Here is a 26,806-nt window from a genome sequence, read left to right on the forward strand (position 1 = left end):
AAAGCATGTGCTGAGTTTCAACAGCAAGTTCATCTGTTTCCTCACATTAGGCTGTAAGCAGAGAGCACACAAAAATACAACATGGCAGCGCTAAAGCACTGCTTCTCAAAAGCACTACTTCGGTGCCTAAATCTCTGCACACGGTTGTGCTTTTGTGTGTCCTGCCGGCGAAAATGTACAGGCTCCTGTCACTCAGTACTGTGTTTGGAACAAGGCTCGGCCCCCACGACCACTGGGCTCCAGTCATTCCTGGGCATCCTTGGGTTAGCACTATTTTGGGACAGAGTATTCCTTATCAAAGTGAGAAGGTGATCCCATGATCAAAATAGGATGGAGAGCTATTTTGAGGTCTGCCATGGGCACCCTGTGTGAGGCCATCTGTACATGCAAAACATGGGGGAAGGCAGGGGTCCAAGAAGAGCTGGATCCAGCATTTGGCTTCACACTCACTTCTGATCCAAATACAGCCTCTCTTATATGTGGTGGCAGGTAATGTTGCCAACATTAACTATTTTGTTTTAAGTCTTGCAATGTTCAGTAGTGCTCCTCCAAACACCAGCTCCTGGAGTCATGAGATTGTTTTTAAAAAATTCCACCTTCATCTTCTTTTTAAAGAGTAAATTTCTTGACTTGGAGATACTAAAAAAATCTAAAAGATATAAACCCAAACCACTTCCTTATGAACTCAGGTAAAAAAGGTTATGCTTTCTTTTAAAAATTGTGATTACTTTTAAGTCAACTTCATGATTTTTAGAACTTGAGTCATCATTTCGGAACACTGGGAATTGGCACTGCCATGTGATTTTCTAGGAAGCAGGGTGTTTAAGACATTGCAGCTCAGGAGGGGCTAGAACTTGGGATTACAGCCAGGAGAAAAGACAACTTCTCTCTTGTAAATTCTGCAAAAGTAATAGCTTCCCTCGAAGTGCTGAGAGCCAGGAGCCATAGAAACTGCTGGCACCTTGTTTTTCACAAAGGCACTGAACACAGTTGGTTCTTTAATGCCCTTTAGTGGAAGAACAGCCTGGAAGGGCAGACATTCTCCCAGTGCCATGTAAGGAACATTAAGAATCAGAGGCTGGCTGGGCTGGAAGAGTGGACTAATCCAAACCTACATTGCATTTCCTAGTCCCCAAGCTTGACAGCTGGGCAACGGGAGCCTGTTTATCACATAGCAAAATGGAATATTTACTGTATCTGTCTGGCATATCCTCCTGAAAGGGTGCTTCTCACCATCATGTGAAAATTAGATGTGCATGAAGCCAGCCAATAAACATGAACCCATTAGACTATCTCAAGTCTAATGGTGTTAGTGTCATATGGATACAGGTTGCCCCATGCTATCAATATCACAAAGGAAAGCTGCAGAGAGAAATACTTAACTGAAAAGTGTGTTCTTACCAGAAAGCTTCTGTGCCCTTACGAAGACACTCCCGTTTCGACTCAGTTTAGACTTTGATTCTGAGCCAGAACGGCCCAAGTTAAATATCGACTTCCATTTTTTGGACTTGGTAGATAATTTCCTCCTGGAAGGAAAAAGGGCTCAGGAGGTTACCAAACCCTAGAGACTTTTGTCTTTTTAAGATCCCACAAAAGCCTCTGAGCTCTCTCCTCAACACTGTCCTGCTTTTCTTCTCACACCTCTTTTAATTCTAAGGCATGCAAGGCATAGCTACACAACCACCTCTTGATTTTCACTAAGTGATTTATCTGTATTGCTGATTTAACCATGTCATGGATGGAAAGACACCTAAGCCCGCTCTTCAGACAGTTGGCACTGGCATCGTGCTACAGCAACTGTGATTGACTGAGCGATCAACCATGCTTGTCTCCAGAAAGCAGAGGTTTCTGAGGCTAGAACTATCTTGCAATATAGTAAGGAAAAACTGCCTTTTTAACAGGTTTTAATGTCAGAATGCAAGATAAGTTCCAGAGAACTGATGGAACTGGTACTATTGCTCAGTGCACAAAGCTATCCGTTAGAGTCCACGTCTTATAGTTTTTATGACTTTGTGAAAATAAAAGGATCCCTTAATACAAACTAGCTATTAATGCTTCTCAGGCCAACATTAATTTAATTATAGGTGTTATATGATTATATGCAAGTATAATGTACTAACCCACAATGAGGAGGCTTAAGGGAATTAAATCAATTTCTCCTGACTGTCAGAGGAAGTGGGACACCAGCTCCCTGTGTCTCTTTGGAAATCCCAGCTTTAAATAGAAGCTGCTACTCCTGAAGCCAGTTTTTGTCTATGCATATAACTGCATGAAGCTCTGTTTCAGTTCCTTCACATACCCATTCTGACTCCTCCCTCACTCTCTGCTCTTCCAGAGCAAGAACCCTCTTTTCTCCCTGTCTTGCTCTCCACAATGGGCTTTCTACCCCTATAGTTCTGCTCTTCTTTCAGATCAGTACTCAGAAGAGCACAAATCAGTTGTGCAAAGAGGATTAATATCTTGGGGATAGGACTGTTCGCTTCAAGTGAGAAAGGAAAAGGCACTCTAGAGGGGCCATACACCCTTTTGTCTTAAGCTGGTTATCCTCTTGCCAGTATTCTGTTAGATGGCTCCTTTTTGCTTGAATATATCAAGTGCAAATAAATATCTTTGCACTGGTGCTTTGGGTCAGTAGATCAATGAGCCTCCTGCTGCAGAGGCTATAATCTCTCAGAACCAGGCAGTAGAGTGGCCATATATTAACAGATAGATAGACCAGTAGATAAATACTTATGGTGGGCAGCAGTGCCAACAACTGCAGCAACCTTAGCTGAAATCGGACTCTTCTCCTGGCATAGGTGGCATAGGTGCCACTATGTAAATATCTCTCCATGTGCTAGGAGTGAAAATTCACCTTACTGCATGGCTATGAGTATATGGGAACCTGGACAACGATGAAGCTGAGCAGGTCAATGCCACCAGGTGCACCATGGACAAGCCACCAGCAGGTGGAACTCGTAGAAGAACTGTGTCTGGACCTGCTCTGCGTTCAGCCCATGTTTAGCCAAATCCTGAGCTGACACAAGGATGCAAAGACAATTAATTCCTCCTGCAGGTCTGTGAGGTTCTGCCCCGGTAGAGGGATGAGGGCTAGTGGAGCTATGAACCCACCAACTGCAATGCTTCTCAGGAGCAGCTGTGCCTCTTGAGAAGTGCACACGATTTTTCTCTCGATGGTGGCTGTAGATTCTTGTGTGCAAGTGTGGGGGTATTATGCTAACAAAAGTCTCACTCATTCCCAATCATGCTGGGGAACCTGCACTTTTTTGTTTGCACTTTACACTCCTCTCGGCACTTACTTGCTGTCAGGGAGGTCAACAACTGTGTGGAAGAGGGACCCAGTTACAGGGACAATTTCAGGCAAACTGTTCTCTCTCCTTTCCTTCCGAGCAGGGTGGGAGGCAGACAGACTCCGTGCCTGCGCTTCTTCCAGGCTCACCAGTTTCATTGGCAGGGAGGCTGAGGGGAGGGTCAGACTTTTCACAACCGATGTGCTCTCTGAAAAGCAAGAAAATACATTCCAGCCTGGGGTGAGGAGAGACGAGAGCAAGAGCTTCATGTCTTTATTTGACTGGAACATCTCCTGCGGAGGGGGGAAAGGAGTGGCACGTGCAGGGAGAGAGGCTTTTTGTCAGATAAGTCTTCCATCTCCCCAGCAACCTTATCCATCTGAGTGCACTCCCAGCAGGGGCCACACTCACCAGCCAAAAGCTGCGTTGCACAGACTTGCTGCCTCTGCTGTAGATGTTTCAGTGTGAGAGAGGTATCTCTGAAAAACACCAGGATTCACACATTTCCCTTTCTCCTCCATCCCTCCCCAGATTTTGGAGCAGTTTAGTCCCCGATCCAAACCTGGTGCCTAATTCTTTCTCTCACTTCCACATCTTTCCCCTTGTCTTGTTCCAGGAAGGGGGACTGTTCTAAAAACCAGCATTATTTTACCTTCCTAATGCATTTCAGGGCTATGGAAAGCAGTGTGACCACTAGCCCTGGGAACTGAAGGTCTCTGTTTACATGGGCAGTGGCAAAGGCAACTTCCCATATGTCACCCCAATAACAGCCCTGTCCTAAACAGACCACCTCAAGGTGCATGAAGTACAGTCTCTGGGGTTCACTCAATATTTAGCCCTACTGCTGAAGCAGGGTGCAAGCTACTACCTGTACAGAGGGGCTGGGAAAGGGGCACTTTCCCACTAAGAAATCAACTGGGATCATCAGCATTTTCCCCTCTTGACCCCATAAGGCTGTTAAAGGCCAGCAGGGTTCAGCACTTACCAAACTTGGGCCACCTTTGGGCCAGTGACCTGCAGGACAACTAGAAGCCTTGGAATTTACTAGCCAGTGTTTCGCTACAATGCTTAAGGTAGTATGGGAGCAGTTCCTCACTCCATGCCTTCTGCCAGGGCATAGGAATGGCACCTGCACCAGCAGAGCAGAGGTGTTACAGGTTGAGCAGGGCACTGGAAATGTGGGCTCCAGGGTCAAACTAGCATAGAATGCCACATGTTAAGGGAAAAGTGGATGGGACGAGCTAATACAGGGCTGGAAAAAAGAAAGGTGGTTACTCCCTCACTTCTGAAGGTATTACGAGTCTTCCCAGTGTGTAAAACAGAAAGATGCATATTTCTGAAATTATGTGAGGTCACTGTGAATCCAGACCATCTCAATTCCCAGACTTAAAACCATTTTGACAACAAACCCATCACTAAATAACAAAATCAGCATCTCTGAAAACTGTTGATGTCCCAGGGGGAAAAAAAAAATCTCTTTTGTGAAATGTCCCCAGGTACAAGACTTAAGTTTTTAGAACACAAGCTTAAGTTTTATCCTGGGAGTGTGGCCTCTGACTTGGTTGGATATGGTGGCTGCAGGGCAGGTATCATTGGTATAAGGAATTATAACTGGGCGAGCCTGAGAGAAGAATTGAGACTGTGGCTGATGGGCTTAGAGGCAAAGCTTACACCAGGATTGAGAAGCAATCAGGTGGTCTTCCTTTTGTGGAAAGGGTTAAGCCAGGTGAGATCATGCAAAAGATGAGCCATGGGGCAATCTGGGAGCACTCTGAAGGAGGCTAGTATTCAAAAAGAAAATGTTGGAGATAGGGATGAAGACGACAAGAGTAATGAGAGATTGGCCTCAAGGTGTCTTTGGGGGAGTCTGTGAGGATGGTAAGGGTTGATGTGCTTGAAATATTAGTTAAAGGGGATACACTTAGACCTGGAGTACATGGCAAGTGACACTTGGAATGGTTTGGGGAGGTTGTTACCAATGTTCTCCGCAGAGCTGGCTTTTCTGTTGTTGCTGAAGATCTGGTCCACGTGATTCAGGATGAACTCGATCACCAACTGCTGTACTCGCACCTCCAGGAAAGCTGCATCCCCATTGCAGCCAACCGCCTCAATCTCCTTTGACCTGCATGAGGAAAGAGGTTTACTAGTAGCCAGCATTGCCACACACAGCCCCTGGGAAGGAAAGATTAGCTTTATTCCTGCAAGACTTGGAACAGGGAAGTCTTCCCCACTCTTGCTTAACCTCTTCCTCTCCTTCCCTCACAGGCCCTCATCCTCTCTCTGCCTTTCCTCTCTCTTTAAAATTATTTTCCCTGTTTTCTCCACTACCTCTGTTATTTTCTTTCCTGCCTGTGTTATTTTCCCTACTTAGCTTTTACATTCTTCAGCAGTAGAAAAAACTGTGGCTCTCAAACTCCCTTCTTCTCCCTCTTTGCTCCTCTTTTAGCTATTTCAGTGTCGGGCCTGAAAGACAACACAGGAGCCTTCAAACACTGCTTCCAGATCCCTACTCAATGCTTCAATTATCTCTCAGTGAAATCCCTTAAAACCCTTCTTAGGTCTTCCCCACACCATTTTTTTCAATGCTTTGCCGTCTGCCCCAGTAGTCTCTTCTCTGCCCCTCTGCACTCCCGTATTCTCACTCTTGCTCTCAGCAAAGAAACATTCCTTATCTTGACATGCCAAAGTGTTGCTGAAGAAATTATCTCTGGGCAATGGATCCTTTGTAAAGTTAATGACTGGTGTGTTAGATAATAGCTTGGGGCATTGCCAAGAGGATAACCCTGTAAGGAGACTGCAGTTGCATGGCATGCTCCTTTCTTTTCCTCCCTGGGACTTGCACTTAGGAAAGATTGCAAAAGGAAACAGACTTCAGTTTTTTTGACAACGACAGATACTAGAATGAAAATGTCTTAGTAGTAAAGGTCCACTTTGTGATATTCAATAGAGTCGATATTTGATTAATTTTCAGAACCTGCTCTGCCTGTTTTGTGATTTAAAAGGGTGAGACAACTCTTTAGACAATGCTTTTCAGGCCTGTACCTCTCTAGTTAGCCAGTGTCCCTCCCTCCTACCCACTGCCAGCCCAGGGCTCCCCCCACCAGCTCTGCCATCTCCCCTCTCCTGCCCAGCTCAGCCCTGGACTCTGCCTGCATAGTTCATTCCTCTCAATACATGGGTATGGGATGGACAGGGAAGGGAATTTCAAAAAGATACAAAATATTTCAATTTTTTTTTTCTCCAGATACTATTTTTTCTTGCTCTGCTTAGGTCTACAACATATCAGCCAAACCTCTGCCTGCATCTTATCCGGGCGTCTTCCCATCAGAGTGCCAAGCATAGCAAACAGGACAAACTAGCTGGTGGTCTTGAGATCTGACACTAGCTGCCATCTTAAACCCACCAAGCTGAACTCACTTTTCCCAAGCAGATCTGGGCACAAGCCTGTAGTATTATTGCCCTGTTGCTCTCCCTTCCACGCCTTGCTGTCTCTCACCGCCCCACTGCAGACGCACTGGCACTGTCAGAAATGTCATTTCTGTTCCACAGGGATGAGCTAACTCCTCATTTTTAAATCAATGTGTTCAACTTGCAAATAACAGCTTTTTTTTTTTTATAAGAAACACACAAAACCACAAGCTTGCTTGGATGCTGGCAGTAAAACCTCAGATTATTCAACCTGGAAGAATTTGTTCTCCTTTTAAAAGCTGTTTGCTCTGCTCTACTGTTCCCTTTAGTTATTCTGCTTTTCCCTGTCTTTGCATTTCCCTCAGGGGATGGGTCTCCAGGGTCAGGTGCTGGCATTCCCCTTGGAGCTCAGCATGGTCCTCTGGATGAGCGGACTCTCTACTGTACCTGAGGAGATTGGGAGCCCACACCAAGGCCAGGTTTCTGGTGTGCATGTTGGTCATGTTGCTGAAGGAGGCCAGGTGAGTCAGGTGCTTGATCAGGTATTCCAGCGTTCTGCAGGGGTTTCACATGGAGAAAGAAAAATGTGTCAAGCGACCGATGCCTGCCCACTGGGATGGCAAGGGTCAGACCCAGCCCTGGCCTCAGATTTGTCCCCTCCTCAAGGAAGGCAGTGTCTGCAACGGCACAACAGGCCCCATAGGACAGAGGATTTACAGCACCAGCATTTACAGGGGATGGCGGTGAACACCTGAACCACTGTGCTCTGGCATGACCAAGGATGGGGCATGAACCAAACCATCCTTAGCATGATGGGTGCAAAGAAGATGGCAGATGGATGGGAGAGGGAGTGGGATGCTGCAAAGGCTGAGGGTTTAGCTCTTGCTCAGGCACCTCCAGCAGATCTTCTTCCCACCACACCCAGGACACTGGCCAAGGGTACCATGGGTGTCATACCCAGGGAAGGAGGACGATAGGCTGTGGCAAGGAGAGCTTGTTCCATCTCTAACAATGGTTTGTTCAGTGATATTTAAATGCCAGATAAATTGTCGTCAGATTTGGAAATGGTGAGTCAGCTTTTGGGAACTGACTTCTGGAAATTAACTCAAGCGCTGTTTCAAGTAATATTCCCTGACGGTGAGGGTCACCACACTGTTCCTCGGTACCTGCATGGACAGGTTCTCACCTGTAATGTGATGGTGGGAGCTCCTGGATGACATTTTGAATTCGTGCCAACTGCTCATCCTCAGGGAAGCGTGATACTGCTTCCTGTGGGGATACAAGGAAACAGTCCGCCTTGGCAATGGACTCAGGGGAAGAAGAAAAGGGATAAGGAGGGTCACATGAGACAGCCTGTCTCAGAGGAAATGCTCTCTTGTTACGTTACACAGCTGTTGGTAGAAGTTGCTTTTTTTCCCCAGCGTAGCAGAGATTTGCTGCACTGTTATTTCATGGCTCGGTACATCATTCCCACACCTCGGGACATGGTGGTCAATGTTTTGGGGAGAGGGGCATTTAAGGACTGAGACCTTCAGTTAGGAGTTATGTTTCTTTTTTTGTTTGTTTGTTCTTTTTCCCTTTTTTAACTTGGGCAGTGATGGGTGGAATAGAAAGAGAGGGAAAGAGAGAAGTGAAAATAATGGAAAAAATGAAAAATAGTGAACCGTCCTCCCAGAAACTGTGTTAAAAATAAAGCAGGTCTTTCAAGCCCCGTGTTATGAAAACAGCTTGGATATACATGTTCCATATTCTTCAAAATATGCAATATTTTGGCTGTCTTATGAAGATAGCCGTAGGGATTGTTTGTGTTAGTTTGCATCTTTTATGATGGGAGAAGCCTTAGCAAAATCACTGTCCAGGCAGATTAATAAATTCTTAGACACAGGGTTAGACTAGGTTAGACAGAATCAAGGTTATACATCTTGGTCTTGAGCAAGTCTCTATGCATCAAGAGCTTAGAGACCCACGATAAGCTTTTGTCTGCATTCCTAGGAGTTTACTGCATTGGTATTCATCTGTTCAGCTATTCCTTTTCAATATTTGTGCTAGGGGAGGACAAACCACCAGTGAGTTCAAACAATGCATGACTGTCTGGGAACCTCCTGCCTACCCTACTGCCACTGGAGTTTGGAGCGAGTTCAAAGAAAGATGCTGGGACCCATGCTGCCAGCAGAAGCTTTGCCTACAGACAGACGTCAGCACTGCTAGGAAAGGAAAGGAAGGAAACAGCCCGTCCCAAACCACCCGTTGCTTAAACATTATGAACCTGAAATTACCAGCCACAACTAGAGAAGCATCTTCTTGTAGCAGTCACTACAACATCCACACTGATGATGCTGCCATCTGTGTTCTGGTCACTGTCCTTTTCCCAGCAGACCATTTCTCATGTACAACCACCAGCAAAACAAACATTGCCAGTTTCAAGGCCAGAGATGAATATGAATTATGTTTTATTCCCTAACACTGAGAACTGAGATCTATGCCCTCTAGTTTGAACTTCTCACTGGTGTGACAGCAAAGAAAAACAAGTGAGCTCGCTTGGTGTATATGAGCTGCGGACGCACTTGTTTCGCCCAAATTAAAGGTAGGTTAACTCCTTGTAGTACTTTTTACCCATAACTACAGCTCCTTTTTAAAAAAAAAAAAAAAAATAGTCTATTACAATCAGCCAGAAATCCTAAGTATAAGATCTCTTGTGATCTTCATACAAGGTTTCCAGTTGAATGGCCCTGTCCAAAGGTGGAGATGGAGAGAAATATAAACTTTAACTGCTGCATCTAAAACATTAGATTTCAACTAGATTGTACACAGTATTTTCTCCCCCAGTGCTGATTTTCATTCCCATATTTAACTTCCAGGTCCTAAAGACCTAATGCTTAGACAGCAAGTGAATACCAGCTTCTCTGAGGTCATGACCCGTTTGAACCTCCAAGCCACATTTCTGACCCATATGTGTTGTGCCTTTGAAATCTGAGGCCCCCTCCAAAACTCAGGATTACAGCAGCAGAACACAGAATTCAAGGAAGAACCAGCAACTCCATTTATTACATGTCCATTAATCATGGTATGAATTTATGTCATTTAGGATTTTTTTTACTCCACTGGTGATTCTGGGAGTGCACAATTCAGAAGCCCTGGTTAACAAGAGGAATAGAGCCCGGAGAGAGAAGGTAGGCTTGGCCTCCTACAGCTGATTTATTCAGTCCCTCTACACCCAGGCTAGAACAAGACAAGCAGGGTCAACTTACCTATCCTATGAAACAAGCATCCATCACTAGAATGACAAGTTGAAGAGCGTGAGAGGGCATCATTTTGCAAAAGTTGATCGCCAGTGAGGTCATGACTGGGACGTTACATCTGTGAACTTGACATAGGGATGACCAAAAGGCCAAACCCTCCCTAGTCATTAAAAATTTGACTTTCCTTAGCCACAAATGTCTGAATCACTCTGGTGACTCAAAGTGGAGCCTATCTCATCTCAGAGACAGCTCCGACTGAGTCAGGCTGGGATTAGCATGCATCCTTTACTCCTACCAGCGCTCTTCTGCCAAGGCACAGCTGCCACCGTTCCCTGTTCAGACGCCCCACGCATACACATGCTCCTAGCGGGTTTTCTGCTCCTTGGGGAATTGGTCTTTTTTCTTTCTTTCCTCCTGGTATCTGACTGTGCTTCCTGTCAGCTGGGTTACCCATTATAAATCCCTACTGAGTAGACTTACGTGAATAATGGATTTTGTGGCTGAGCGGACAAACTAAAAAGCCGGAGATTACAAAAAAATCTCTTTTAGGTCAATCCAAAGTGATAACATTTGGGGGAGCTGGCACAAGATTTAAAAAAACAATTGTTCAAAGTTGACCAAAGCATCACACTGAACCATAAGTGAAAGAAATCATAATTTAAATTTGGGGCCGTTTAACCCTTTTCTGAAAGACTTTTTATTTAAGAGTTAGATGTGTTGATTTAATGTTGAAACACTTCCTTTAGAAAGTATTTGTAAAAGAAACATTTAGACAGTTACAGAAATGTTTTCCCTTTTGTTTTTGAATAAAACTTTTTACCAAATGTATCTACTTAAAATCTGCAAGTCATCATCCCAAAACTGCACTTTTCAGCAAACATTCTTCCCTAAAAAAAGTTTCCATCTAAATCTTCATGTTTCCTTTATAGCATTTTTCTTTCATAAATCAGTAGTGATAGCCAGAAAGACACCAGCCAAATAGCTTCAACAAGAATGAGACTCATCAGTTACTGTGAATGGTTGAATAATACCCTGTATTTTCAAGATCCTATTCATCCTGACCATCTCTACTTTAGAGACCCTATCCTATATCCTCAGGATCCCTATATCCTGGGGATATAGGCCAATTTTTCAAATCTGCTTAGAATTTTGACTGAAGTTTTGACTATGCATCACCTTGAAACACAGACCAATCTTCTTAAAATTCGACATCGAAACAGCAAGACACCTAACACTATTGCAGATCTGTCAGGCAGCACAGCGAGCCAGTTCCCACCCACGTTCCCCAGCTCAGCTGTAGTCCCTAACAGCTACCTCACTTCTTATAGCAGGTTCCTGCTTGGCTGGTCCCATCTGGTTTTGTCCTACAGCAAGCCCCCTCGCACAGATGTGCGTGCCTCTTCCCATAGCAGGCAACGGGGAGGCTTTGGAGAATGTCTTCTTCTTTCTAGACCCCGTGGATCTCTCTCAGTGCCTCCTGTGCCATAGCAGTGCCACTTGGAAGTGCTTGCTTCAGGATAGAGGCAATGCAGACGGCAATACCTAAAGCTAAGGTTGCTTGCCACTTCCCATTTCATTGGGACAAGATTTTGCAAAACTTCTCTGCAACATCTGACATTTTTGGTGATGTCCCCCTCCACAGCCTGGCAAATGGGAAAGAGTAGGATGACAGAAACTCTTAACAAAGGACAGATGTTTCTAACACTCAGAAAACAATCTTTCCTGTCGCCCCATGCCAGTTGTTTTAAGAAGTTGATGAACTCTTTTAGCTGAAAATTCACACCTCTGGCACATAAGATTTCAGCCTGAACGACTGGATTTAAATTTGTTGGTGTCATAAACAACTGAAAGTAGATTTAGAGTGGTAAGAAGGAGGCAACCTTAACAACAAGCATAGCTTGCTGCGCCACCTTTTAATAAAATATTATCTGTCATCAAAATTAGCCAACTCTCTTAAAAATTCAGGCTTTCTGGTCTTATTTTTCTGCTCTCCCGCAGTCTGCTCCTAGGTTCCAGCTGTATCCATGTATAATCTATGGTTGTTTTGCAGAATCAAGTAACTGCTCTTTGAATTATAATCCCTTTAAACAAGGTTAGAGATTTCTGCTTGGCCAGCTGCCACTTTCCTCTGCCATTTGTATTTATGACATGATCATGATGGACCTGATATGCCATAGCCAGCATAACCTGTGTCATCATCTGCACTCTGACAAACTGTGTGAAAAATCCTACAGATGTAGAAAAGTTGGTGCTTTACACATGGGCTGAGCAATCAGTTTGTGCAGGTGTCAGGGACTGTCAGAGGGACAGGGAGGAGGAAACCGCATGTTTGTGATTATGATCACAAGCCCCAGGTGACCCAGAAGACTTTCAGTGATGGACAGTAATGAGGAAAAGAAAGAGCATTAGTAATTCTGGGAGGAGGTGCACAGTGGGGAGAAAGAGTAACAGCAGGGAAGCAACACAGTGAAAAAATGAGCAAGATGAAGGAGAGGAAACAGCAGAGAAACTGAGAGAAATAAACATTAAATGGGGGAAAGAAACAAGGGCAGGGAAAGAGAGCCAGTGCAAGACAAGAAGGGAAGAGCACTGAGAAGTGTTTATACAGATAGCTGCACCAGAAACCAAGACACTGGAGTGAATGCCAAACAGCTGTCATGGAGGGACCTGCAGCACATCCATGCTGCTGGAGAGAGGAATGAGAACAGCAAAGGGTCTCACCGTGAATTTCTTGTAGAGCTCATAGGTGAGGAGAGGGTTGGGCAGTTCCCTGAAGTACAGCTTGCAGAGTGACCCCACGCAGTGGATGTCTTGGAGGTAAACTTCCCTTGTCAGATCTGGGCATTGGTCAGAAACAAACTCTTGTCTGAAACAATATGGAAACATAACAATGTCAGCAAATAAGAGCTCAGACACCGAGGTTTCAACTAGTCTCTGGTTTCCCTAACATAGGGAACTGGTCTGGTTTCCCTAACATAGCCCTGTGAGTGGACTTCAAACTGATATAAAGAGATTGCTTTGTCTTGAAGCTAGAGAGAACAACTCAGCATTTGTGCTGAGACCCTCCAGGCCTTTCCCATTAATAGATGCAGAGGGAGACAATTTTTTTCTTTGTCATGGGACTAATCCCTGAAATGTTGTATTTCCCTGTTACCAGCTTCAGAGACAGTTTATCTTCTGCATCAGTGTGGAGCTCTGTTGGCCCCAGTCTATGCCTGAGGGACTAACAGTGAAAAGGTACGGAGCAATGTGACCGAATCTCTCTGGCGCCCAGACAGATTGCCTTTACCTCAGTTTTTGTATGTTGGATGTCACTCCTGAGAGGCGGTAGATCCCATCAACGATGCCATGAGTCTCAATGAACTCTGCACAGCTCTTCAGCACGTAGGGGACTAGGAGAGAAAAGCAAGGCAAGATCCCCAATGAATACACACCGAGAACTTCCAAAAGTCACCACAGAGGAGACAGTTTCATGAAACAACGGCAGTGGCTCTCTGCAGATGCAGGGAAGGGTACAGCAATGGGAGAAATACAGGGCAAACCAAAAATAAACCCCACAAAGTGGCCCTAGCCAATTTGCAAAGTGAGGATATGCTATGGTTGTGCCATGCCACGCTCACTGACATGTGACAATGACTGACCCTGAAGTCACAGAAACATTATGGGAAGAAAGGTAGGGTTTTTCTCTCTCTCTCTTTTTCTTTTCTTTCCAGAAAATAAGCAATTTCATTCTAATTGAAAGCATGAGGTAAAGCATGAGGTCCTGGGAACCTCCCCCCTCCCCAAGATAGAGCTCCAGCCTCGCTGAATTGTGCCAAAAGGTCTGATTGGCTTGGATAAAAATCAGAGAAGCATTCACACTTCCATATAAGCCTACATACCCACAGTTTAGTGCTCATAAACTCCCACAGAGGGGGTATAAAGTTCAAATATTGACTAGATCTGCACACTGACAAAATCTGACATTGGCTTCAAAAGAACTCCGTGAATATAACCAGCCAAAGACTTAACCAGCCTTAAAGCTGAGAGGAGCCTGAGGCACAACATTTACATCCAGACTTGGACCCAAAGCATATGTTTATATTTTCCCCATTATATAGGTATAGGAAACCCTCATCTTCTTGGTCCGACCAAGCCTCCCTGTCCCCAGTACTATAACAACCCTAGCTATAATAATAACAGTAAGAGAGCCCTTCCTTATTAGGTGCTAGAAACTACTGTGTATTTAATGCAATGCTTCACACAGCCATAAGCACAAAAGTCAGTAAATGCAGAAGTTAAAGTTTCCCACTGTAATGCTGACTCTGCTGCACTGCGCATTTGGAGAGCTGTATGGAAGAGAACAGACTAAGCCATACATTTGACTGGAAAGCCAGGCCCAGCAATTACTGCATCTTTGTGACACTACAGATAACACCTCTGGCTGGACCTTCCCTGAGCTCTTCTGCTTGAAGTTCAGGACAATAATGACATATTAATGTATGCTTCATCGGGCAGCATCCAAAGACAGAACTCCAAGGACAGCCTGAACAAAAACCAGCTGGTATGTTGTATTTCTTATGGGTGCCACTGAGGCCAGAGCCAGTTCATGGGTGGACTTGCCCGTATCAAGCAGCCCAGGGCACAGGCTTTGGTGAGGAGGGGTCCCAAGCTGGTGCCTACCTCAGTGACACGCTATTACTGAGTCCAGTCAGTCAGGAAAGTGCTACCCTTCTGCCTCCCGACTCTTACCAAGGGAGGTAAAGAGGTCCTTCTTGTGTGTCCCTTCTCTTCTCTTTTGGCAAACTCAAATGCAGGAATACAGAAAGTGCCAGTGATTACTTGGAAGCCTGATTGGTCCAAACAGACTAATTCTCCTCAGTTAAAGGAGCCTCTCCAAAACAACAGGCAAAATTTTACTTTACTTTTTTTTTGCGTAGGCATTCATAATGCAAGTACATTAGTCATGCTGTGTCACACTCAAAGCCCTTGGGCTGATTTTTAAGACCCTCAAGTTGTTGGGCTAAGACTAAGAGGAGAACTTCTGGCAGGGACCCTAGCCTACTACAACAACAACGTTCATGGGAAACCATGAAATCACCAAGAGAACAGGTAAAGTCTACAGAGTCAAAGCTTTCTCCATGGCAGACACAGAGCTAGAGGATTCTCTCCTCAAGGACTTTTGAGGAGAAGGCACATCAGTGCCTTCCAGAAGGAACATGGGAAGCATTCCTTTCAGTGCCTACAGCACCTACTTCCTAAGAGGACTAGATAATGTGGAAGGAGACAGAGCAAAAGCAAAGTACAAAATTTCCTTAAAATCCTGCCAAGAAAAGCCCAAGTGACACATCAAGAAAGAGGACCTTCCTATCTCTGAGTAAGACCTGATTGTCTGTAACTGCAGTAGGGAACTCAGATCATATGATGATGAGCATGCAAAAATAAAAAGAAGGAAAGGCAAATGACTCAGGCCTCTTCTTCGTTTCTGGCTGGTCAGGCTGTACCGTCTTTGTGGCAAGAGCTATCCATACATGGAATATTAAGATTTCCTTCTTGGTAGAGGGCTTTGGGAATAAAAGTCATGTAAACAGCAAAAATGAAAGCTAGACAGATCCATGTTCACTTCAGATCTGTTTGGGTGGGAGAATGGGTGAACCACTCCATGCTACCTGGAAAAAGAAGAATTAATTGAACAGAAAACTTATTTGATCAGGACAGCCACGTGACAAAGTTTGTTTAAAGATTAAACAGTCTTTCATTTAGACAGACTTCGTACAATGGAGCCTAGCTGCCACAAAAATGGGCTCCATGCCCACAGTGCCCTTTATTAAATACTTTTTAAAAACCTCAGTGTTAAGAATAAGAACACCAACTAAAAATGCATATACTGATGTTTGTTGTGACTAATTTGACCTCTTGAAAGTAAGACCTATTAAATCACACTATTTTTTTGCTGAGTTTTAAGTTTCCTTGGGACAAATTAGGTCAAGAGGCCTCAGGCAGGTAAGCAAACCTCTTATACACAAACCAGAGAAGGCTAGATCCGTCTGTTGAGGACTGGTAAGCAAAAAAGGGGCCTGAGGAGAATAATCTGTAGCAAACATATAAAATTCAACCCATTTTTAAAAGTGGGTGAAGACTCCACAGTAGAGGCAACCTATAGACTGCAGATAGACAATATGCACCAAGCTCTGCCAGTATCTCTTACTTCGGCCCTGCAGTCTTCCCTGCTTTTCCAGCCCTGGGCTTCTAACATATCTCTGCCAATGCCCTTCACTCATCATGTACATGCTTTCCTGCCATACCAGGTCTTTGGCTCTTATGAAGAGAAACAGCCAGTTATGCCAAAATGTGTGGCGGTTTTGTGACGTCAGAAAAAATCCCACATAGGACACGTTTCACTTGCAACCAAAAATTATGGACTTTGACCTCAGATCTCTGGAGGTGAAGGGACTGCATCAGCTTCCTGCAAAGCAAGTCCCTAAATGCGGTACTTGTACGAAACTGGGGCACAATAAATGTTTTCTTTGAGCAGAACCTGCAGCTCTGAAATTCCTGAGCAGCTCTGATCTCCTACAAAGCTGAGTCTTTGGGGCACTTGGGGGAGGTGAGGTTAGAACGGCAGTGAGCAGCTCCCTCCCACTTCCAGGCATTTCTGAGGTGGTTTAATTACTTCAGACGTGGCTCCTGATGAACCAAAACAAAGGCTGTGATCAACCCTGAATGCAGGGAGGTACAGACTCTAGCATGTGCTTTACAACAGGACTCTATCGGTGTTGCAGGGTACATGTAAATCACAGAGCTGGGTCTCTCCCGAAGGAAGATTGGATGTGGATGGGGATTTGTAGCAGGGGCTGTGCGTGTGTGTGCAGGCACAGAAAGGGGTGGGTGAGGGGGTGTCCAATCTTGACACTTCTATAATTAAAACTGGGCTAGCAGCTTAGAAGTTGGAAGAGGCAGCTGATGTCACACAGACCCTGCTTGTTCTGCCAGACAGCCAAACTGTCCTCATTTAAAACTACAATAGAAACCAGATGGAGGAGGAGAAGAGAGCATGGAGCAAGGCATCAGTCAGAAGGGAAATTGAGTTATAAACATACTGCACACAAAAGACAATACTTCTTTTCCCCTAGACAAAAATAAACCAGAAGGGCTGTCGCAGTAACTTGTTCCACTCTCACTGGCTATCACCTCCGAGCTCAGTGTACACAGACATTCACCTTCACCGGGGTCTTTTCCATGACCGCAGCTCATGCCACCTCCTCTACACGTGTGCTACTCCTGCCACGTCATGTATCGTGCCTCCCTCCCCTTCTGATCCCTCTGGCTTCCGGCGCCAGCAATGGGCACTGAGTGTCTCACCCCCCAGCATTGCTGGGATGGCAGGGGGGGGTCTCCCTTCTCCTATTTCTTCCCAGCCATGGTGCCACCACCCACCAAACCTCCCCACCAGCAAGCAAGTGCTCATTCTTTGCCTGCCTGACAAAGGCGTCATCTGGCACAAGGCTGAGCATTTTGGATAAAAGCCGGGGAGACCTTTAAGCATGTACCTAAGCAAGTCGCTAAGCAGCCCAAGAAGGAGGGGACCCTAGGAAGAGAAGGAGTCACCCCATCCAAGGACCAGTGGGAGGATGGCCTCCTGGCCTCCCACCAAAGCCAGCAAAGAGCAACAAAGACCTTGGTCCAGCAGGAGATGCAAGCAAGACCCTGTGGCTTTCAGTGCTGCCTTCTAGTAGAAACGCTTAGTCTCCATGGACTACAGAAGGACCTCAGGGAGGAGGTCGCTAAGTCAGCCACCCTAACCAGTCAGTGTGAATACTGTCCAGTAAGACTGTGCTTAAAGTTAGCTAACTTGGACTGGGTCATATGTTCAGGGTACACTGGACTGAACTGGACTGAATAGCAGCAAGCTTCATTTTTGTCTTTATCCTTCTGTTGTTCTCTGAGAGGGCTCCTTGCAAGGACAAAAATCAGTGACAGAGCTACTCAGGTCCTCCTTAGTGTTTGGTTTATGACACATGGAGGAGGTTTCACATACTTTCTAATTTTATTTTAATTCTAGTTCAAGTAACGGGAGGATAAATGCAAACCTTTTGTTTCACCTGAAACACCAACTTTTTGATGTTTGACTCGCAGGAAATTGTTTTGTTTTGGTTGGTTGGTTTTTAATTTCTCCCAAAACCAAATCTTGCTCCATAAAAAAAGTTTTGGGCATTTTTATTTCACCATTTTGGTTTTGTTACGTAGTAATGTTTTTTTAAATTGTCTTCCATTGCCCTCAATACCAGTACATGCTTCCTATCATGCTATGTCAATAGCATGACAACAAAGGTCAAAATAGTCTCTTGTTTCAATTTAAATGACTAAATTAGGAAATATTTCCTCCTAAAAACTAAGTGTTTCAGTCTGCACTAAGCAAGATTTGTTATTTTGTACAAACAAAAATAACAAAACATTACACATTTTAGAACATAGTAATATATTAACTTGGCCTCCTAATCACAGGAAAGGAACAACATTGTATAAATGGCAACATACTTGAGAGTCAGTATCTCTAACGTGATGTTTTTCTGCATTTCCTGATGCTTCCTACTTTAAATCATGAGCTTTAATGCTGATTCACTAGTTTTTTGGGTTTTTTTTTTGCTGATCTTGTCTGAATTTTACTAGGTGTAAGGTTGGCTGAGAAACAGATTCCAGGGGAGACCAGACTGTGCTCTCCTCCCTGCAGCTCGCCTGAGCCCTGGTCCAGCACAGCAGTCATGATTCCAGTTTGCCTCCCCAGTGCATAGCCCTAACCCGTGGCAGCTAAGGATAAATCCTGCTTTGCCCCCTGGTATCATCTCCTTTGCCTTCTACCGTCTCCTTTTCAGTGGTGGCAAGGGATGGAAAGGACCACAGCATCCGAAATCACTGCAGAGGATCTCTCCTGCTCAGAGATTAAGTTGGCAGAGCTGGGGAAGGGGAGGATTTGACCTGCCTGGATGTAACCGCTACAAGGACAAACAGAAGGCTTCAGTCTCCAGGATGTCTATGCATACTTTTCAGCAGCACTAAATGCATTTTACAGAAGAAGAAAAAATAAACCGTCTCACCATCAAATTCCAGTGTTTAGTTTGGCTGTTAACGCTGAGCTACCACAACCCCCTCCATGCACACACACACCTGTGTTTGAATAGCACGAGATAGCTAAACAACACCAAACAGGCTCAAAACTCCTCGCCTCTTCCCCTTTAGCTGCCATGAACACAGTTTAAAAAAAAGACAAATAGCTGGCGCCGAGGTGATCCTGTCTGCATGGACAGCACAACTGAATCACGGTATAAGTCACACGCTTCATTTTTTTTTTCCTTTCTACTTCTGTGGGAAATGTCTCTGCAGTGTCACGAAGGTTAGCACAACAGTGCCGGTCCCTGTGATGAAAGCACCGTCCTGAACGCAGTTGTGATTCTGGTGGGCAAAGACATAGGCAAAACGGATCTTGAATCTGTCAGATGCTGCGAGTCATCACCCTCCATGGCCTGCGTGGGAAGTGGAAACGCTGAGCACTGTTCGGGATGTGGCACGCTGATTTCAAGCGAATGCATTTCAACACAGCCTGCAGGCCCAGTGTGAGTTTGAATGAAGTCAATGGCACCACTAGCAAGGGGTTTTTTCCCATTGATATTATACCCAGCTTACATCTCACATATCTAAATAAGATGTGTAGGAACACCTGATTTTTCCAGAGCAGATCTGACAACTGTGATGTTTCAGGCAGAAATGAAACAGCCTGTGGCAGACCTGGCCAGCTCATCGACAACACACATCAAAGAAAGCCTAAGAGAAAGCACTGCACAAGCAGACATCGAGTGCTGACTCTCAACCCCGGCGGTCACCGTGCCCTTCTGAAACGTGACTAGTACCTTGATATAGCTGGCAAATTCTGTCATGCAGGCACTTTTGAAAAGAGGTTGTACTAAATACTAGAATAGTTTTGTTAGGAAAACATCCTGCTGTGGGTTTCCTGAAAAAAAAAACCAGATAACCGAACAGGATATCTCCACTCCTAACTTTTATGACTCTGTGATACAGCCACCTTGGAAAACAGCAGCTTAGGTTCTGCAGGGCAGGTCAATGAGCTGTGCACGTCCTCAGCTAGCCACCTAAATCCTAACAACTGTGATCCACAGCAGATTAGGGTGGATATTGTATAGCGTTTTGTTCAACACAGCACAAGCAATTGAGGTAGTTAATTCTGGAGGTAGGAGTAATGGGACAATTTATGCAGTCTCAGAAAAGGAACTCAGGTATAAGTATAGTAAAGATCAGAATAGTTTTGAAGCTGCATATATTGAATTGACCTCTATCTCCATAAATGCCTAGATGCTATGAGGATAAGGAGGCTATAAGATGGGAATTCTGCCATTAAACTCATTTCTGATGACACATACTAAAACCACTACCAAATCCAAAGGCTGTGTCAGCACTGATGGAGCGCAGGAGTGAGCGGGGCACCGCCGATGCTGCAGCTCACAGGAACCGGGAGAAGCAGCCTGCAAGGGAAGAGTGCAGGTAAGTGTTGAGTTCTGGGATGGACAGACAGTGATGTAGGCTCCAGCTGAAGCCTCTCGAGTGCCTGCTGTCTTTCATCCAGATCAATAAACAAGCTGATGAACTGCAGGTGTCACACTGTATCATGTTTTCTTTCCTTCCTCTGCTCTCTTCTTAAGCGTGGACACCAATGTAAGCCGTGCTAAGCTACTTAACTGATGGCAACAAAGCAAGGAAAATATATGGACTTCATAAGTTTTTTCCTCAACAGATTTTGACCTATATATTTTCATTTACAAGAGCTTCAGAAGCAAGTCAGAAAACAAACAATGCACAGTCTCCACCTTTTACCTGAGCCTGCTAGCTGATGCAGACTTGCTCAGTTTCTTACAGTTCCAGAATTACTCTGGAGGTAACTTGTAAGCTATTACACCCATTTCTTGACTGTAAAAAGAGTATAGAAACCAACACCTCCCTTGACACATGGGAATTCTTACACGGGATTCTTAGGATGCCAGAATCTGGAGAAAGGCAATTCAAGGGGATCAACGCATACTCCCTACCTGGCTGTCAGTGTTAGTTTGTTCCTTATTGCCTTCTGACTTGGACTTTGGTGTGCCAGGCAATAGGGATCCAGGTTTCTCTTTATAAGGAAGCCTTTTGGGGCTGTTTGTTAGAAAGAAAGTCTTGATGTGCATCTGAAAAATACCAGCTAGTTAAACAGTTTCAAAATCCTTTGTACTGTGCCTTTCACAAACACCACTTCCATACACTGAAATCTATAGGAATCTCTATAGAATATAGAATTTGTCTGTAGTTTCTGTGCTGTTCTGTCACGCTATCTCACTGTTAGACAGATCCTTATTCCACTTTCATAACGATGGCATGCTGGTGGCAAAGCAACTAACTCCCAAATAAATGCTCTTGGAAGGCTTCAGGAAAAATGAGGCTGCTGTTATCCTGCTGGTGAAGAGACAGGGTGAAGGAAGGAGCTCATGAACTCTGGTGCTGCAGCAAAGTGGGCTGCTCTGCAGTTCTCTCTGCCGTTCTTTCCCAGGAAATTTCTGTTGTCCCTCTGAACGTGCAAAGATAGGCTGGAGAGCCGTCAGCACTCATAGTTCTCCTTCCACGCTTGCTGCACAGCAAGTCATTTACAAGCCTATATGACAGCCATTCCCGAGCTTTCAAGCGCACATCCAACTGTGCCAGCTAATGCAGAACAGCAGTGCCAACGAGCTCAGGTGTGTGAAAGCAAAAGCAGGGTCCAATCACCCCACTGAGAGGCCAGGTTAATGTTTGGTAGCAAGGTACAAAGTCACTGAGAAGCTGGTCCTGAACCAAGTTCTCATATGAATGAAAGAGTGCATGGCTGAGTCTCACAGTCCATATTTATATCTTTTCTCTTCTTTTTATTTTGGCCTCTGCCACACTGATGGACTGATGCAGACTGACACTAGATTATGCAGCAATGTTCTTTCACTCAGGCTTCTCACTGATCTTGCCTCTAGGCTCTCCTAGTGAAGAGTGGATACAGCAATTTCCAGAGGTTATTCCAAATGGGCTGCTTTACGGATAGTCAACAACTTAGGGCAAAGAGCAGGGAAAATTGCTGAGGATCACTGTATATCACAGACAGACAGATGAGGAGCCTAAATACAAACCCGTAAAGGCTGCAAATGAGAAGTGAAAGGCAAATGAAAACAACCTTTTGAGAAAAAGTAAATAAGGCTTTATGATGTCAATCTGATTGAAAACAAACATGCGAAGGCACTAGCAATAATCAGTCATTAGAGTTTGAAGCCAAGCAGCACAAAATCCATTCCATCTTTGCTCAGTTGCTGAGCATATATTTAGACTGAGTGTTTTCATTGCAAGGCTGTCTGGGCCTGACCCAAAGAACCGCACTCATACAAAAAATCCCATTGAATTCAGCAGTTTTTTCCACAAGAGAAAATAAAAACAAACCTGTTTGTTCTACTCCCTCTGTACCTCTTACCATGGCTGCAAATACTAGCAAATGAGGTGCAGGAATGATAGAAGCATTTTCACCAGCTTTACAGAAGCATAAAATGATGGTGTGGAATTAAGCCTGCCGCTGGCAGCAGAAGGTCACCTAGAAATGCTCCTCCCAGCCCCGCTCAGAGGAGGCTGAAAACAGGTCAGTCTTTATTTGAAGAGGATTAAGCTGTGGGTGACTCAGATTGCTGATGTTTGTCTGGTGAAACGAGGTGCTGTTCTACCCATCCTAAGAAACGCCCAGGGCGTACGATTGCCACAGCCTGTGGGCTCAGTTGCTGTATCTGAGCAGCATGGAGAAAATTCTGCCAGGACCGGCACCTGGTCAGACACACATACCTCTATACATAAATAAATGTATATCTATGTATATATCAGCATATACATGTGTGTGAATACATATATGCATGTATTTATACATATACAACTATATTTGTTTATGTATGTATATATGTGTGTGAGAGGTTTCATGCGCGTTACCAGGAAATTCTTCTTAGAGAAATAGCTTTTTTTTAATAAGGTGTCAATCAAAGCCTAATACCTAAAGGTGGTATTTACAGAGCCAAAAGCTGAAAAAGCCTTGCTAGGCTAATGTCATAGGTCTGGGGGATACATCACTACATGCTGGTGCTCTTGCTTGTTGAAGCTTGCTCAGCCTGCCGGAGAATAAGCCATTGCCACAGATGTTTTCCACGCTCTCCTGTCCCAGGCAAAGTGCATTTACTTAGTACATGGCCCTGCATGTTGCTACGGTGCTGAAGGCCTTTCTGGGTGAAGTACTTACTCTCTGCCAAGGAAAGTTGTTGGTTTGGGGGTGGATTCCTCAAGCATGCACGGATTTCTACACCAGCAAGTGCAGAACCAGTCTCAGTGGATTGGTTTCACTCAGTAGCTTAGTTAAGAAGGGTAGCTGATGGGATATGGGTCATTTTGGCTACACCTTTTCATCTCCAGACGCTGCAGTCCTCTAAAGCGTACCTTATAGCCTTGATTGCAGGGATCGTATTTTCCTTTCCATACACCAGGGAGGGTAAAGAGCTCTAAAAGAAGCTGCTGAGAAGCCTGGCTCTAACATCTGGATGTGGTTCTGCACCTTCAGGGCTTCTTTCAGAAACAGCAGGGAATACAGCAGTGCTCCATCTGCCAGCCTTGTGGCAGATCAGCACTCCGCATATGTTGCAAGAGGGCAGCTTGCTCGCTCTCCAAAGCCTGTGAGAATCATCAAGGACAGCAGAGGAGGCAGAACAGCATTTGCAGATGGTGTCACACAGCCTCCTAACCTTCTAGAGGCTGATGCTGGGCTGGGATTGTTTAGAAGAAAATATTTCCTGCCATGGTATTTGTGTCTACCTCCACCCCAGGATGTCGGCACATAACTACCGAGATGGACCCAGAGCATACGGCATGGTTTCTCCAGGGCTGACCTGCAGGGACCGTACCTCTGCAACTGACTGTCAGAGGGGAAAGGGTATCAGAAACAGAAATTAGTTCTGTCAAAAGGTCAGTGATGAAAGGAGGCATGGTATGGCTTTTACAAGCCCTACGAAAAGGGGAAAAGAAACAAAGCTGAATAAAATATTACAGCGTGATGCTATCTTCTTATTCCCCAAACAGGCTTCTATCCCCTCACCTAGTAGGGATTAGACAGGAGAGATATCTATCTATACATTACTCTTCTTTGTATTCCCAAGGCTCTTCTGCCCCCAGCGGGAGCAGTTGTCCCCATGACTTTCCTCCCCCACAGAAAATCCCCCCAGTTCCACACGGGATACAAGCTTCTCCCTCCCCTCACCTCTCAATAAATATGCATGCCAGGGGTTATCAAGCTGAGGGTCATTCTCAGTGCTAACAATGGAAAAAAAAGCAATATCCAGCTGTTACTAAAGTAGTAAATCTAGTCACTTCGCAATTGCGCTCCTCAGTTTCCAAGCCCCCCAACAGATTCCTGATATATTCCATATTTTGCTTTTTATTTTGTTTTCCATTTGGCACAGGACAGGCTCCGAACCAGTATGAAGAAAAACAACTTTTTTTTTTTTTTAACCCCCCTTTTTTTGGTCTTTTTTTCACGGCGCTATCTCTGCTCCAAGTCAGGCCAGGTAGCGCTTATCATTTCCTCTGCACAGCAAACACCAGCGTGCATGAGTTTCCTGCTGGCGAGTCCTAAACCTCAAGCTGACATTGTTTTCAAGGTCCCTCTCGCTTGGAGGCAGGAGCAGCTCTGCCGCGCAGCACTTCCTGTTGATGTCAGGCCCCTCTTCCTCCCACTCTTCCTCCCAAAGCAAATGGGCTTCCTGCCGGCATCTGTGTCCTTTTCCATGAGGACTAGCAGGAGCCATTTTCCTACACAGTGGCCGGGGGAAAAAAAAAAAAAAGAAAAGAAAAGCTAGCAGAGACAGGGATATAATGGGGAGGAGCAGGAGTGGATGGGTTTTTTTCCTAGCGATGTTGAAGAACATCTGGGGCCTCTCTCAAGGAGGAGGAGAGAGAAGAGATAAGAGGTCAAAACAATAGAGCTATGTCTCAGGGATGCCGGTATTTGCAAGTACGAGAGAAATCACTTATTAGCAGAGAACATCAGAGACTAATTACAGCTGCTGCTTTCCCACTGCTAAGGAATGTAAGCTCACAAAAGAAAAGCTACAGCCACAGCCCCCATGCTCCAGCGGCGCTGTCATAAGCTGTGGGAGATGCCAAGACCTTTACGCTAGACCATTGCCTTCATTTTTATTCTTTCAGATGGAGGATTCTCTACCGTTGCCAGCACTGTTTCATCAACAGTGGAGAAACAAACTGGACGGCAATTGCAGAACACGGCTTATGCCAAGCTGAAGCATTTCAGCTTCACCGACTGCCTTTGCATGAGCCGCTGCCCCAGCAGAGAAGGGAAAACCTAACCAGACACCATTTTGGACCTTCCCTGGTCCATGGCATTCGAGGTTTGCATTTGTCCCATTGGAGAAGCTGATGGGCTTGTCCCAACTCCCACCAGGAGGTTATCAGTTTGCTGCACAGTGTAAGAAACAGCCCGGGAACGTGTGATTACAGGCTCTGTCATGGTGGGGGGACGCAACAGGGCAGAGCGTGAGGAGCACAGCCAGCTGTGGCTGCAGCATTGCCTGCCCTCCACAGCGTTTCAGCCACGCAGCTCCCACGGCATCCCGCACAGGGCGAGGAGCTGGCTTGCGTTAGGACATGTTCCCCTCCAAGCAGAGGTTTCCCGTGACTGGGGAAATAGAGTCCCCCAGCATTTTCTATACCACATCTAAAACTATACCCAAACAGGTTGGGGTGGGGAGGGGTCTGCTAAGGGGTCCCTAGCAATAACCAGAGCAGGACCTTTCCCTCAGACTCTCAACTGCTGCTCCTGATGGTCCTCCGGGATGAGTTTCATGTATATTTCAATAAAATGTATTGTTATAATGTGATTTTTCTCCTCCTTTTCCTATCTGACGCCTGGTCATCTTCCTGTGTCACTGTAGGAACTAAGCAAAGGGTTACACTTCCAATCTCTGGCCATAAACTGCCACGGAGGCTGACAAAATTACTCCAGCCTCATGCAACTGTAGCCAGCAGCAGATGTGGCCCCAAGTCCGGCAGAGCTGGCGGAGTTGCAAGAGAGTGAACTGGGGCTTAGTTTTCTTCACAGGAAGAAATTCTTACTCAAGGTGCAATTGCAAAATCTTGATGGCTAGTGCGGGTGGAAGATGCAAAGGAAAAGAGACCACCTACGTTCTCACAGCAGAAGCTGGCCAGGGCTGCCAAAATTCACAGCGCTGATATTTAAGCAAGCATTCCCAGCCGTAGAAGATGCACCCTGCATGGCTAAACACAGCTGGAGCTGTGCCATTGCTCACACATGGGGATGGGGGACTGGGAGAGGACGTGTCCCTCCACTTTTTAGGGAGCTCCAGCTAACACATTGCCAATGGCTTTTCTGAAAGGTGTCTATCAGCTGGCAGTGCCAGCTAAAACCTGTGAGCACTCTGCAGGATGGGACCCCGTTTCCAAAGCTGCTCTGAGAATAAAACTTTGATGAAGGAGCACGCAAGAGAGACGGGCTCCACCAAGCTCACATTTTCCCATCACGCTCTCCCTCTCTTCTAGTACGGCTTGCTATTCGTGAATGAATTACCTCAATCCCTCTTAAGCAATATACTGACCAGGAAAAGGGCGTGGGGATTATTAATGGAAAAATCCTTGAATCTTTTAGCCCTGTAGCATGGCTACAGTTACAAGGAAAACAGGATACCACGCTGCATATGGGGAGGAGGAAGAGAAAAGGAGCAGAAACTCTAATGATCTACAGGGACTGACTCGCAAGGAAGAACAAAGTGGCGG

At 45.3% G+C, this 26,806-nt stretch overlaps 1 protein-coding gene across 1 annotated transcript in view; it reads right to left on the reverse strand.

Annotated features, from left to right (window-relative positions):
* Nucleotides 1–26,806, reverse strand: part of ARHGAP31 (Rho GTPase activating protein 31) — a 61,711-nt gene that overhangs the window by 11,649 nt on the left and 23,256 nt on the right. Inside the window, exons 2-8 of the mRNA XM_009925727.2 lie at nucleotides 13,227–13,329; nucleotides 12,659–12,803; nucleotides 7,885–7,967; nucleotides 7,146–7,253; nucleotides 5,267–5,412; nucleotides 3,300–3,498; nucleotides 1,402–1,526 (exon numbers count right to left, since the gene is read on the reverse strand). Of these exons, the coding sequence (XP_009924029.2) occupies nucleotides 1,402–1,526; nucleotides 3,300–3,498; nucleotides 5,267–5,412; nucleotides 7,146–7,253; nucleotides 7,885–7,967; nucleotides 12,659–12,803; nucleotides 13,227–13,329 (909 nt within the window). The remainder of the gene's footprint in view (nucleotides 1–1,401; nucleotides 1,527–3,299; nucleotides 3,499–5,266; nucleotides 5,413–7,145; nucleotides 7,254–7,884; nucleotides 7,968–12,658; nucleotides 12,804–13,226; nucleotides 13,330–26,806) is intronic.

This window comes from Haliaeetus albicilla, chromosome 6, assembly GCF_947461875.1.
Source record: "Haliaeetus albicilla chromosome 6, bHalAlb1.1, whole genome shotgun sequence".
NCBI lineage: Eukaryota > Metazoa > Chordata > Aves > Accipitriformes > Accipitridae > Haliaeetus > Haliaeetus albicilla.